This window comes from Capsicum annuum, chromosome 8, assembly GCF_002878395.1.
Source record: "Capsicum annuum cultivar UCD-10X-F1 chromosome 8, UCD10Xv1.1, whole genome shotgun sequence".
Taxonomy (NCBI): domain Eukaryota; kingdom Viridiplantae; phylum Streptophyta; class Magnoliopsida; order Solanales; family Solanaceae; genus Capsicum; species Capsicum annuum.
The window spans coordinates 86264326-86277692 of record NC_061118.1 but is presented as its reverse complement, the minus strand read 5'-3'; the positions used below and the strand labels follow the sequence as shown (position 1 = coordinate 86277692).

At 36.3% G+C, this 13367-nt stretch overlaps 1 protein-coding gene across 4 annotated transcripts in view; it reads right to left on the bottom strand.

Annotated features, from left to right (window-relative positions):
* The window catches only part of LOC107838930 (peroxisome biogenesis factor 10), a 37261-nt gene extending 24250 nt beyond the window's left edge, over positions 1-13011 (bottom strand). The window contains exons 1-3 of one of the 4 annotated variants that reach the window (XM_016682218.2): positions 12626-13011; positions 12509-12540; positions 11066-11155 (exon numbers count right to left, since the gene is read on the bottom strand). In XM_016682218.2, coding sequence (XP_016537704.1) covers positions 11066-11155; positions 12509-12540; positions 12626-12809 — 306 coding nt within the window. In that variant the 5' untranslated portion in view covers positions 12810-13011. Of the gene's footprint in view, positions 1-11065; positions 11180-12508; positions 12541-12625 lie in introns of all 4 variants that reach the window. The other 3 variants (XM_047395733.1, XM_047395732.1, XM_016682219.2) reach the window with 3 other exon arrangements.
* Positions 13012-13367: the final 356 nt, after the last annotated feature.

The following is a 13367-nucleotide window of genomic DNA, read 5'->3' as shown; positions in this document are numbered from 1 at the left end:
TGTGAAAGTGACGTTTTGTTGCCATCTCCAGTTAAGTTAATCTTCTACTTCTGCATATAATGACGCCTGCTGCAGCTCTCCTAACAAAAGAGCCATTCTTGGTACTCCCCCACTTGAGACAAAATCTTCAAAATTAAAATACTGGTTGATTCCATTCAAAAATTCTGATACACGACTTTCTGTATCAGAGGAGACGCTAAATGATTTGAAATAGCACTTGCTCGAATACTATGAGTTGATTTCTCATTTGATAAATATCTAGAAATGTTTTACATTTGCATATCTATTCAAATGTTTTGGATAGGCCGTGAGAACCATGAATGTGTAATTAGATATTTTTTTCTGAGAAAGGTAAAGGTGTATTCTTCAGCATTAAGGCCATGCTGGCAACCTCCAAAAAGTTACAAGAAGAAAGTACCATAATTACAAAGAGCCTGGGAAATCTAGTAACTATTCAGCTTCTTCTAAACCTTGATCTTTACATCGAAAAGACAGTATTGATAAAATTCTCTTTGATTTTCTGTGTTGTGTCGGAAATATTCTCAAAGCATCTGTTGTTTCTCTCTTTCAATATTGACAACCAAAGGCATGATGGAATTATCTTCCACCATTTCTTCTGACTCTTACTCCCCCTCTCCTTATCCAGCAGCTAAGGAGGTCAACTGTGTGTTCTGGCATCACCCAATCTAACTGGAGAACTCCTAGGATCATAGACCAAACCAGAGCAGCGACCTTGCAATGTAAGAACAAGTGGCTATTTGTCTCTTCCTTTTCGTGACGGAGGGAAAATCTGGAGATAGATATCTGAAATTCCCTTCTTTTCAGCTTTTCCTATGTTAAACATGCTCTTCTAGTAAGTAACCATACATGTGAAACATCTTACCTTGGTGGGAATTTTGAAGTTCCAGATCTGCTTCCAAGGTCCAGGGATACCTCCGGCTAGTTCCAACACTTCTTTTTGGTATAGCCTTCACACACAGAATCTTCCCTCATTATCATTGTGAGAAACATAAGATAAAATCGTAAGGATATTATTTAATTGTTGTAACTACATTATTACATTGAGGCCCTATTTATGGACACTACATTCTAATTTGTTACCTTATAGGACATTATATTACAATTAGGGCTGGGCATATTTTGGTTCAGACCGAAAAAACCGAAAAACCAAACCGAAATTTAATTTTGGTTTCGGTTTTTCGGTTCGGTTTCGATTTTTAATTTTTAAAATTCGATTTTTCGGTTCGGTTTTTGATTTTTCAAATAAAAATTTTGGTTAAACCGAAATTTTATAAATAAACAAATAATATATATTTTATTTTATATATTGTTATGAAATATAAAGAAAGAACAAGAAGAATAAATAGAGAGAGAAGAGGGAGACTTCTTTATTTCTCTTGATGGATGAGAGATCATAAGATTCTTGATTGAGAATACAATGAATAAAACCCCTCTATTTATAGGGGAAAATACTCCTAGTTTCTAACTAAAAGACAGATACTTCAAATCCTGATAGATATCAGTTAGATCTTGATCTTATTAGATCTTGATAGACATTCACTATAATGTAAATACATTTATAACACTCCCCCTTGAATGTCTAGATAGAGAATGCGCCTCGTTAAAACCTTACTAGAAAAACCTAGTAGAAAAAAAAATCTAGTGAAGGAAAAAGAGTACACATCTCTAACAATACGCATATAGACTGCCTCATTAAAAACCTTACAAGGAAAATCCAGTAGGCCAAAACCTTGAAAGGGAAAAAGAGTACAATGCGTATTAACTCCCCCCAATGAGAACATCCTTGAACCTTTGCATCCCGATCTTGTGCACCATCTTCTTGAAAGTTGTAATTTGGAGGAGACTTGGTGAATAAATCAGTCACATTGTCACTTGAACGAATCTGTTGCGCGTTAATATCACCATTCTTTTGTAGCTCGTGTATGTAGAAAAGCTTTGATGAAGTGTGCTTCGTTCTATCTCCTTTTATGAATCCTCCATTAAGATATGCTATGCATGTTGCATTATCTCCGTATAAAATTGTGGGTACATTGTCACATTTCACACCATATTTTTCTCGAATGAAATGTATCATGGACCTCAATCATACATATTCTCGGCTTGCTTCATGAATAGCTATTATCTCAGCATGATTCAACGAAGTGGCTACGATAGACGGCTTTGTAGGCAGTATCCCCACATATGAACACATAACTTGTTTGAGATCGAGATTTATGCGGATTAATTAAATACTCAACATCAGCATAATCAATAAGATCGAGACTGCAATCTTTAGAATAAAACAAGCTCATGTGTTTTATCTCATTCTAATGTCTCCTAGTAGGAGCAGAAATATACGTTGCTAATAAATTGACTGAAAAGGCTATATCAAGCCTTGTAAAATTTGCAAGATACATGAGTGCATCAATTGCACTAAGATATGGTACTTCACAACCAATCTAATTCGGTATATTTCTCATTTCAGCAAATAATGTATTGCTTTTGAAAAATCTCCAAGAGTTTCAACAATATTCATATCATCAATTTATCCCTAAGGATAATAAACAAGTTTCCCAGAAACTTTATATGCTTCAGGCATTTTGAATTCTTTAGGAATTTTCATATGGATTTTTGTCAAGTGACTATCAATATGTGTGACATCTTCAAATGTCTGGACTGCAAATCAAATAAGTGTTATGCTTACCAAGATGCATCCTTTCATGTCACTTGATAAATATTTCTACGTCAGCATGCTTAAATTAACGTAGAATTCAGATCCTCATAATCTTTCACAATATTGCGCCAATATTGTATCAAAGATATCGTCGACAGTTTCTCATTTTGTATCGGTTCGTACTGTGACATAACATTTTGAGATTTCATCACTTCATTATTTTCAAGTACCTGAACCTTTCATAAGGTTTTATGAACTGTTGTGTCGTAGACTCTTCAAAAGCACATTGCCTTCTTATTATGATTACTTGCTCCAATCAGTACCTCTTTCTCCATAGGTTTAGGTTGTACCCTCGATGTACTTGCTTCTTGAATCATGTGTCCATCGTCTCCACTTAATTTGAATCTAGTCGGAGCTTCACACCATACCATACCAGAAGGGGAAAACTATAGATCCCGTCACTTATTTCGACATAAGCCAGTATGTTCTTCACCGGTCCTTTCACTCGGAGTTTGGCCCATCGCAGATTATTTTTCAACTGGGTTTCCTCCTCTCCTCTGTTTCTATCCAACCGCCACATTGGTCATCCAATTCCTTCATCACTTTTTCTGACCATATATGGACTGAAAGTTCGAGAATTCGCACCCAAATAAATTATATTGCGCTTGTTCTGGAATAGCCACCAAAATGGGAGATTGATAAACTTATTGCAAAAAACAATAAATAAAGGAACAAATACTGATGTTTTACACTAGATACACCGATACTACAACAAGAATTTTGAAAACAACCACTAGGAAACTGCTAACACCTTAAAATACAACTTAAGACGTGAATGAAATTCAGTAATACAATACATAATGCTAAGATTACACAAATTCCAGCATTCCTAGACAATGGAGAGACTAGAACTCTCCCAGAAGATTCCCTTTTCTTTTTCTAAATATCCCTCCCTCATTGTCCTGCCTTTTTCTACAAAAAAAAACACCCAATACATGTTAACTGTCATGACAATTACTAAATTTTTCAATTGCTTATTTTGGCCTTCTAGAATAAGTTTTTATAACTTGAGGTACATCATTACCTTCCCCTATAAGAGTCACCTTGTCCTCTAGGCAAAACTCAGGAAATTGCAAATTGATGATTACATATTCCTCCCAAGTGTTCTCAAATTCTGGTAGGGTCTTCCACTTGATTAACACTTCCCACTTACCATTGATTACTTGATTAACACTTCCCACTTACCATTGATTACCTTCCTGGTCTACCTCACTGCTTCAGGTTCAACTTGAAGCTCCAAATCTTGGGTAAGAAATGGAGGTAGGTTTTGAGCAGAGTTGCAAGCATTTTCTCAACTGTGAAACATGAAACACTGAATGAATGCGAGCCCCAACGTAACTCCAACCGATAAGCTACGAGACCAATCTTTTCTAGAATCTTGAAAGGGCCATAAAAATGGAGACTGAGTTTTTCATTAATTTTCTTAGCCAAAGAACGAAGTTTGGAGGGCCAAAGTTTGAGATATACCATTTCACCAATCTCAAAAATCACTTCTGTATAATGTCAATCCGCTTAATTCTTGCTTGATTATTCATTCTTTGTTGTGCTTGTAGCAGATGTTCTTTTGAGTTCAGTCAAGGTCAGTTTTCTAGTGTGCACCTGCCCATTTACTTCTTCCACCGTTGAAGTAATGTCATTTATTTGAAAAATTGATGGTGGATCCCTTCTGTATAATGCTTTAAAGGGTGTCATACTTACAAATCTGTTAAAGGATGTATTAAACCAATACTCTACCCAAGATAACCGGTGGGACCATTGTTTAGGATTTTCTCCAGCCATACAACGGAGATATGTCTCTCAACTCCTATTCACGACTTCCGTTTGCCCATCGGTTTCCGAATGATATGAAGAGCTATAGCGTAAGGTAGTACCTGCTATTTTGAATAGCTCTCTCCAAAATTGGCTTATGAACACACGATCACGATCAGACACAATAGATTTAGGAAATCCATGCAATTTAACCACTTCCTTAATGAAAACAGCAGCCACATCTTTAGCATTAAAAAGGTGTAAAAGTGGAACAAAATGTGCATGCTTCTTAAAACGGTCTACTACAACCAATATAGTATCAAACCTGTGGGATTTAGGAAGGCCAGTAATGAAGTCCATAGTTACATCCTCCCACACATGATGAGGTAGAGGCTAAGGTTAAAGTAGCCATGCAGGACTCAAAAGTGTGAGACTTGTTCTTTTGACAAATTGCATACCTGGAAACGAAGTCTTGCATATCGCTCTTCATAACTCCCTCTTATATGTGCGAAGATACCCGAATGGCCTCCTATAGGAGAGAATAAAACTCTTTCAATAGACCAGGTATTCAAGATAATCCTTTGGGCAAAACCAAGCGTCCTTTGAATAGTAGACATCCATTCTTAAGTTGTATTTGTCATTTGCTTGATGTCCTGAAATTAAATTCTGCAAAATAGAAATCATTTTAGTGTCGCGTTGTACTTCTTGGTCCTATTCTTCCTTGTCTTCATATTTCCAAATTGAAAATGCATATAACTCTGCAGATTCCCCGTGTCTTGACAACGCCTCAGCCACTTTATTTTCAGCACCTAATTTATACTTTATCTCAAACTTACAACCCGTGAGTTTGGAGACCTATTCCTATTGATTCTCATCCATGACTCTTTGTTCTAGCAAAACTTTAAGGGCTTTTTGATCTGTTTTGATGATGAAATGATGGCCCATCAAGTAGTGATTCCATCTTTTAACAGCTAACACGATAGCCATTAGCTCCCGTTCATATACCGAACATTGTCTTGCTCTAGAGGAAAGCATTCGACTGAAATAAGCAATAGGTTTACCATTTTTCATTAAAATTGCACCAACACCAAACCCCGAAACATCGGTTTAAATTACAAAAAGCTAAGAAAAGTTCCGCATCACTAAAACGGGCACTTGAGTCATAGCCAACTTCAACGCCTCAAATGATTGTTGGGCTCTTCCACCCATGAAACGGCATCCTTTTTAGGTAAATCAGTTAAAGGGGCAGCAATTTTACCGTAGTCTTTGACAAATTTTCTGTAATATCCAGTGAGTCCCAAAAATCCTCACAAGGACTTGATATCTCTAGGAACTGGCCAAGATATCATACTTTCAATCTTGGAGGGATCAGCTTGCACTCTTTTAGAGGAAATGATATGGCCTAGATATTCAAGTTTAAGTTGACCAAACATGCAATTTTTTTGTTGATTACCAATTGATTCTCTTTGAGAATATCCAAAACAACCTTCAGATGCCCAATATGTGAAGCATAGTCCCTACTGTAAATCAAAATATTATCAAAGAACAATTAAATAAATTTCCACAAATAATCCCTGCAAATATCATTCATCAATGATTGAAAAGTCGAGGTTGCACTGGTCAATCCAAATGGCATGACCATAGACTCATAATGTCCCTCATGGGTGCGGAAGGCTGTTTTTTCTTCATCTCTAGCTTGAATGCGAATTTGATGATAACCCGACTTAAGATTCAACTTTGTAAATAACTTTGTAAATATGATGCCCCCTAGCTCATCAGTAACTCATCAATGCATGGTATTGGAAATTTGTAGAGGATTGTGATATCATTAAGAGCACAATTATCCACGCAAAATCGCCAACTTCCATTCTTCTTCTTAATTAGTAATTCTTCTTAACTAGTAATATGGACTACAATATGGACTAGAACTAGCCTCAATGATTACAGCGGCCAACATCTCTTTGACCAAACGCTCGATCTCCGCTTTTTAAGAATGAGGATATTAATATGGACGAACGTTCGACGGTTGTGATCTCAGATTGAAGAGTAATAACATGATCCCAAGAACGACGTGGTGGTAAGCCCAAGGCTTGCTCACCTACTTCTAGATAATCAGATAATAACTTTTCAATCTCCTTGATGTTATAGCTTCTTCATCTTCAGTTCTTGTTACCTAATTCAACTCGACCAAAAATCCCTGATTCCCTTTCTTTAGTAAATTGGTCATGGCTTTGATAATACTATTGTTCGATGCCATAGCTGGATCCCCTTTCAACAACACTAATCTTCCCGCATCTTTGAATTTCATGGTAAAAAGTTTCCAATTTATCCTCATCTCACCTATTGTGACTAACTATTCCATCCCTAAAACCAAATCAGTACCCTTCAATTCGAATAGAAAATACTGTTTTGATTTGGACTCCTTGCACATCCATCCTTACCTCTTTACATACTTCACTCCTGCTAACCTGTTGACCATTCCAATTATTACTTCAAATCTTTTGGTCTTCTTAATAGATAATTGCAGGTGATGAGCAAGGGTGGAAGATATAAAATTTTGGGTCGCCCCAATATCGACCAAAACAATTACGTTGTGCCAATGAATCTTCCCTACAAACTCAGTACTCTACATCTTGTAAGTCCCATAGCTGAATTCATATTTAACATCATCATAGTACCCTTCGTTTCCTCTTCAACTAAATCGTCTCCAGTAGGCTCAAAAAATTCTTTTGTATTATCTTCATCTATGTTGGGTGTCTCTGAAACAATCAATAGTTTAAGTTGTTAATTTTTACAACGATGATTGGGGCAAAATTTTTCAGAACATCTAAAACATACCCCTAGCTGTCTTTTTCGAGCAAATTCTAAAACAGACAACCTTCTAAATTACCCCTCGAATTTTTCTACTGAAGAGTTGAACCTAGTCGACTTTGCAGCAGGATGCAATTGTGAATCAGTGTTACGACCTGCTGTTTCGGCACTTGAGTCCCGTGTTTCAAGAATGTTTGTAAGTCAATGATAATTGGTTCTTAATGCAACGGGTTTATTGCTTCGATTTCCTCTGTTTGGTTCAAATTTAAAATCGTGAATTTGTTGCTACACAGAATTTCGATCCTCCACCTTTTGAGCCATCTCCATTATCTCCCTCAATGTTTAAGCCCGTAAAAGCATCACTTCTGCTCAAATTTCCCCTTCTAGAACATTCAAAAACGCACCAGATAACATTCCAACTGACGCTTCACTCATAGATGCTGACACCTTTTCAAATTCTTAACGAAACACAGCGAATGTGGTAATCTGCTTCAGCCCCATTAAGACAACATATTGGTTGATCTTTTGAGAATGATGAACAACTCCCTTTTGAAGTCTTCCCAGGCTAACATTTGTTGTCAAGACTCCATCCAATAATACTAATTTAAGGCTTTTCCTTCCAAACAAACACCTGCTGCTCGTAGTCTTTCCACTTCAGAAATTTCATTCACTACGAAATATCGTTTCACTCTGAAAATCCATCCTAATGGATCCTCTCCTTCAAAAACTAGTAATTGTAGCTTTCAAAACTTCTTCACCTCTTTTTCTCCGGCCAAGCTGACATTGCTTCCCTCTTCTTGGTTTTCGATGGATCTGGTTTGAGAAGAGGATTCTTCTGCCATCACAGTTCACCCTTGTGCTTCAATTCTTACAAGAGACTCTTATTCCTTGAAACCATCCTTCTAGTTTTCTGAGATCTTCTCTTATCCCTGTCAAATAGTCTCCGCCTATTCGACTCGTCCCTCTATTTTACTTATCATGCCCGAAAGTTACTTCTCTGGGTATCAAATTGATAGACTTACTGCAAAAACAGTAAATAAAGGAACAAATACTGATGTTTTACACTAGATACATTGATATTAAAACAAGAATTCTGAAAAAAGCCACTAGGAAACTGCTAACACCTTAAAATAGAACCTAAGATATGAATGAAATTCAATAATACAGTACATAATACAAAGATTACACAAATTCCAGCACTCCTAGACATTCAAAAGGCTAGAACTCTCCCAGAAGATTCCCTTTTCTTTTTTAGAATATCTCTTTCTCACTGTCCTGCCCTTTTTCTACAGAAAAGACCACCCAATACATGTGTAACTGCCTCATGACAGTTACTAAGTTTTCCAATTGCTTATTTTGGCCTCCTCGAATATGTTTTTATAACTTGAGGTACATCAGAGACCACCAGTCCAACTCCAGCTGATGATTTTGTCTCAAACACTTCCCAAAAAGAATGTTCACAGCATCTCTTCTCGATTGGAATTCAAATAGGAATTGGATCCCATTCAGATCAAAGACTTGTATGTTGTGAATGTCCATACATGTTTGTTCTACCCATCTTTTTACACCATTACGTGTTGGGATCTCATCGCAGTCTGGAAAATAACCCACTAAACTTCTTCTCAACAGATCATTTTTTCCGGACATGAAGTCTGGTTCAAAAGGTCCTCTGCACACCACCTCCCCCTTCCTCCCCACCCCCCTACCCTTTTGTAATCTCATCCCCCCTATTTGTAATTCTTTCTTGTGCCTGAAGATCTTCACTATGAAAGACTCAATTTTTGCAGCGAGCCCTACCCAACCCTCATTAAATGAATTTTTAGGTAGGATGATGATAGATCTAGACTCCCCATTGACGGTTATTATAGAGATAAACCTACCAAATTTATTGAACTTGAGGGAGCTATAAATATAGGTAGTTAGACCTCTGCATTTCACGACTTGAAAGATCTCCCCTTAATATCTGAAGCTTCTTTAAGTCTATTGCACAACCACACTAGTGCTACTCTATTAAGCTTCATCCTTCACATATAGAATCTAGAACTCTCCACTCACTCATACCATGATCCTGTGGCAGTTCTGGACTATGTGGCAAGTTAAATCATATGACTTTTCCCCTAATCTGAAGTAAATCCAATTCCCCATCCCAGAAAAAGATGTTAGGCTAGAAAGAAGATTGGTGGTGTTACTCTGCTGAACGAAGTTCATCGGAGAAAGAATCAAAAAACCCAGAAGGGACCCTAGGAAAGTGTCTTGGGAAATGTGTGACAAACATTCCCACTTGTTATATTTGAGGCTTTAAATGTCATGTGGCCTATTTGGAATATAAAATGTTTTGGGGAGTTACTTGTGATAGTCGAATGTGGCATACAGAAGGATTTGGTTCATTGCCATGAAACTTCAAATCTCAATACAACATAGACCAACCTGAAGAGTTAAAGTATATGGGATAAAGTCCTCCAAGTGTGGGAACCTGTGCTATTATTACATGATTGTCGAGTTGTACGGCATGATGGCTAGACTGCACTACGCAAGTGAAAGAGTTTTTCCCTCCTATGATGATGTTGTTGTCATGATGTACTACTTTGATGCCAATGTCAGTATAGTACTCCCAATTGAAGTATTAACTTACAAGTTTATGTTTTGAGACTTATAAGCTAATTTGATTTGAAATGGATTTATATATTACTATTTTTTCAATAGTTTGAAATTGTATTTGATTCAGATGTTTATTTTCCTATATGAAATGTTTTACATTTTCATAAATACTTGTTCTCATACTTATGGAAACATCTAATGATACATACTAAGCATGTGGAGCTTAGGATTTTTTACCAGCGTTTCATTTTCTATTTCAGGAGCTGGTGGTTCGAGACGGCCAGGCAGAATAGCACAGCTTCACTCCTCAGTACTATGTTTAAAGTCCACTTTGATTTTCGAGGAGATAAGATTTTGTTTTTTGAGCACCAGGGTATGTTGCGGTTGGTTATTTCATTCCCTGTCATAGAGGTTTTATAGGCAGTATTTTTTCTTGTATTTATGGTTACTCATATAGCATGCATGAATGAAACGTTGTTACTACCTTTATGTGTTTTTTTAATTTATTTATGAAAAGGTTGCCGATATAAAGGTTATTATTTCATGCATGGTTTTAAATGAACTTGAATGTTGTTTCTAAATGCATATGATTGGGGCTTATCACATAGGATTGGTTTGACCGGTGCGGGTAAAGTGTCGGGTGACATCTAGATCAATACTTCTCAATGAATATAACTGTTGAAGGAACCTATTACATGTTAGCGAGAACACTTGGACAATAATTAAATGCATGTTTGCAAACATTACATTTATGCCAGGTAATATATCCATGAACACATTAATCGCGAGAGAATATTATTTTTTCCTATCTATCAAAAAAAGTCCTCCATTTGTTCCAATTATGTTGTGTTATTTCCATATTAAATCTTTTCAAAAAGAATGACACTTTTCCGAATTTGGAAATAATTAACTTTAAATTTTGCATTTTACCCATAATAATGATATGATTTAATATAAATTGTCGTGCCAAGTTTAGAACCTCAATTTTTAGAAGTCTTTCTTTCACTCTTCATGTTGAGTTAAATTCAACCACATAAAAATTAGAAGGAAGGGGGTAGTGAAAATGAGTAAACACTGAGTAAAGACAAAATCCAAGGCAGGAGAAAAGCCAAACCAAACGGCTCAAGACACTTAGACTCGATGTAAAAACGGCAAAACATATATTCCTTCAACCTGAGTGATGTCACAGTATTCTTCTCCTAATGTTTGTTTCCCTGCACCAGTTGTCAGCATATAATAGAGCATCTGCCCTAAGAGTTTTGCCTGAAACGAAAATTTGCACCAATTCTGGTATTAGGAAGTAATGACTATCCTTGTGATACAGATTCTAGGACAACAGCTTATAAAGTTAGAACTGTTAGGCTTCACAAGTAAGATCCGCAAGCTATATCATGTCTTTTTGCCTCCATAAAAGAAAAGGAAAGGGTAAAAGAGATAGAAAACAAATACAATTAATTTGGTGTTAGGCATGGTAGGAAGAGTAAAAATATAATTCCTCTTTCCCGTCCAATTCTACCCAATTCTACAGCAAAGAGTAGAATTATTAATAGCCACTAACTGATAACATTCACAGTCATCTTCATGATAAGCCCTCAAGATAAGCAAGTTGCTCTTCCACCAAAATCACACTATTCTCAATTCTCATAATGCCAGATCATTTTCACTTCTTTTGATCGGAACTCCTACACAACATAAAAGGAGTACACAAAGTCTTCATCGGACTAATACATATAGTCATTTTCTGATTGTCACTTCAAGATATCCTAAGGTTATGAGGATGCCATACAGAACTCCAAAACCTAAACACCAGGGCTGAACCAGCAAAGAGAGGATCAGAAGGAAAAAAACATTCTACGAAAGCTCACAGTATGAGGTGAGGGTGATTCTTGCTAAAAAACTCACAGTGGCCTTTTTCTGAAGGATTCCGAACTTTCAATACCTCAATTGGAATAAGGTCCATTTTGATTAGTAATCCAATACCGATACATCACTTGTCCAATGGACTTTGCAATGAAGTTCATTTTACTACTAAACAGAGTAATCAATCAGAGAAACAAAAATTGAAAACAAAAAGAAGTTAGTTTTGACAACTCTTTAGACACAAAACTCAAATAAAAATTAAACTTTTTTTTCTTTATTTCACGCTGCACATAATGTGATGAAGTTAACAACACACAGAAGTAAGCAAGCTTTCTTTTTTGAAGCATTCCTTTCACAATTAGTGTATCCATTTTTCTTTTTCCCATAACATCATTGTCACTGACAGCTTGTAGTGCACCTCGACTATTTTATTGAGAAATTGCACCCTGCCACCCGCACAATATCTGAATACTTGAGTTACCTGATACCCTTTGCTGGTGGGAGATGGCAATGAGAGATGCCAACTATCCCGTGGAATTAATCGGAGATGCGCGCACGCTTGCCCGAACACCACAGTTATTTAAAAAAAAACAATATCCGAGTACTTGCGTTCTCCCATCAGTAAACGTCGGATTATTGTCCGCCAAGGTTAAAGGCAAATGGAAAGAAATTTTAACTAGTCAAGAATTGAGATCGTAGTTGATTTAATTTAATTGGAAACGCCAAGATAACAATATGAGGTAAAGAAAGAACTACCTCATTCTGGTAAGCTACAGCGACTCTTGTACCTGAAAAACAGCAACTTTAAGATTTTCAAAAAGATATAAGTAGTGTACTCAAACTGACACCGTAGTAAGAGAGAGAGAGAGAGACCGAAGAGGTGACGAAAAGCATCACGGCAAGCTTCATAGACGAAGGAGGCGTACTGGTCATCTTTCTCAGCGGCCCTCATAATCTCCGGCTGCGCTGCCAGAGGGAACTTCTTCACGCTGCCGGAAGTGGAGGCGCCACCGCCGTCATCATTAATTGAAGCTTTAGAAGGTTCTGCCGATCCCATGGTTCAGAATTCAGATAGGGCATAGCAGAGAGCACACCATCGGTATTTGGAAACCGGAGAAAATTAAAGAAATGTGTTTTGTAATTCTTGAAACCGGAGAAAATTAAAGAAATGTGCTTTGTAATTCTTGAATTGATGAATTTGAGTATTAATGACATTGACAAAACCTAATCAGCGAAAAGACATTTTTGTAAAAGTGGCTGAAAAAAAAAAAATTAAAGTGCAAAGATAAACAGTTAAATATTTGGATAAAACTGAAAAAAAAAAAAATTATTGATCTATTTGATAAATAATGTTTTTAAGTACTTTTTTTTTAATTAAATGACTGAAATATTCTTATAGTTGTTAATAATATATATAGTTGATTATTATTAATTTTTATTGCTAAAATAATTTAAGTTAAAATTAATATATATATATATATTAAATTATGCATTAGCAAATTTTGTGGAAAGAAAATTACCAAAAAAAAAAAAACTTTGTGGAAAGAAAGCACCTCCAAATTTTTCTACTGTCCACGCGCTCAATATGCATTAGCATAACCAATAACTAACTTGG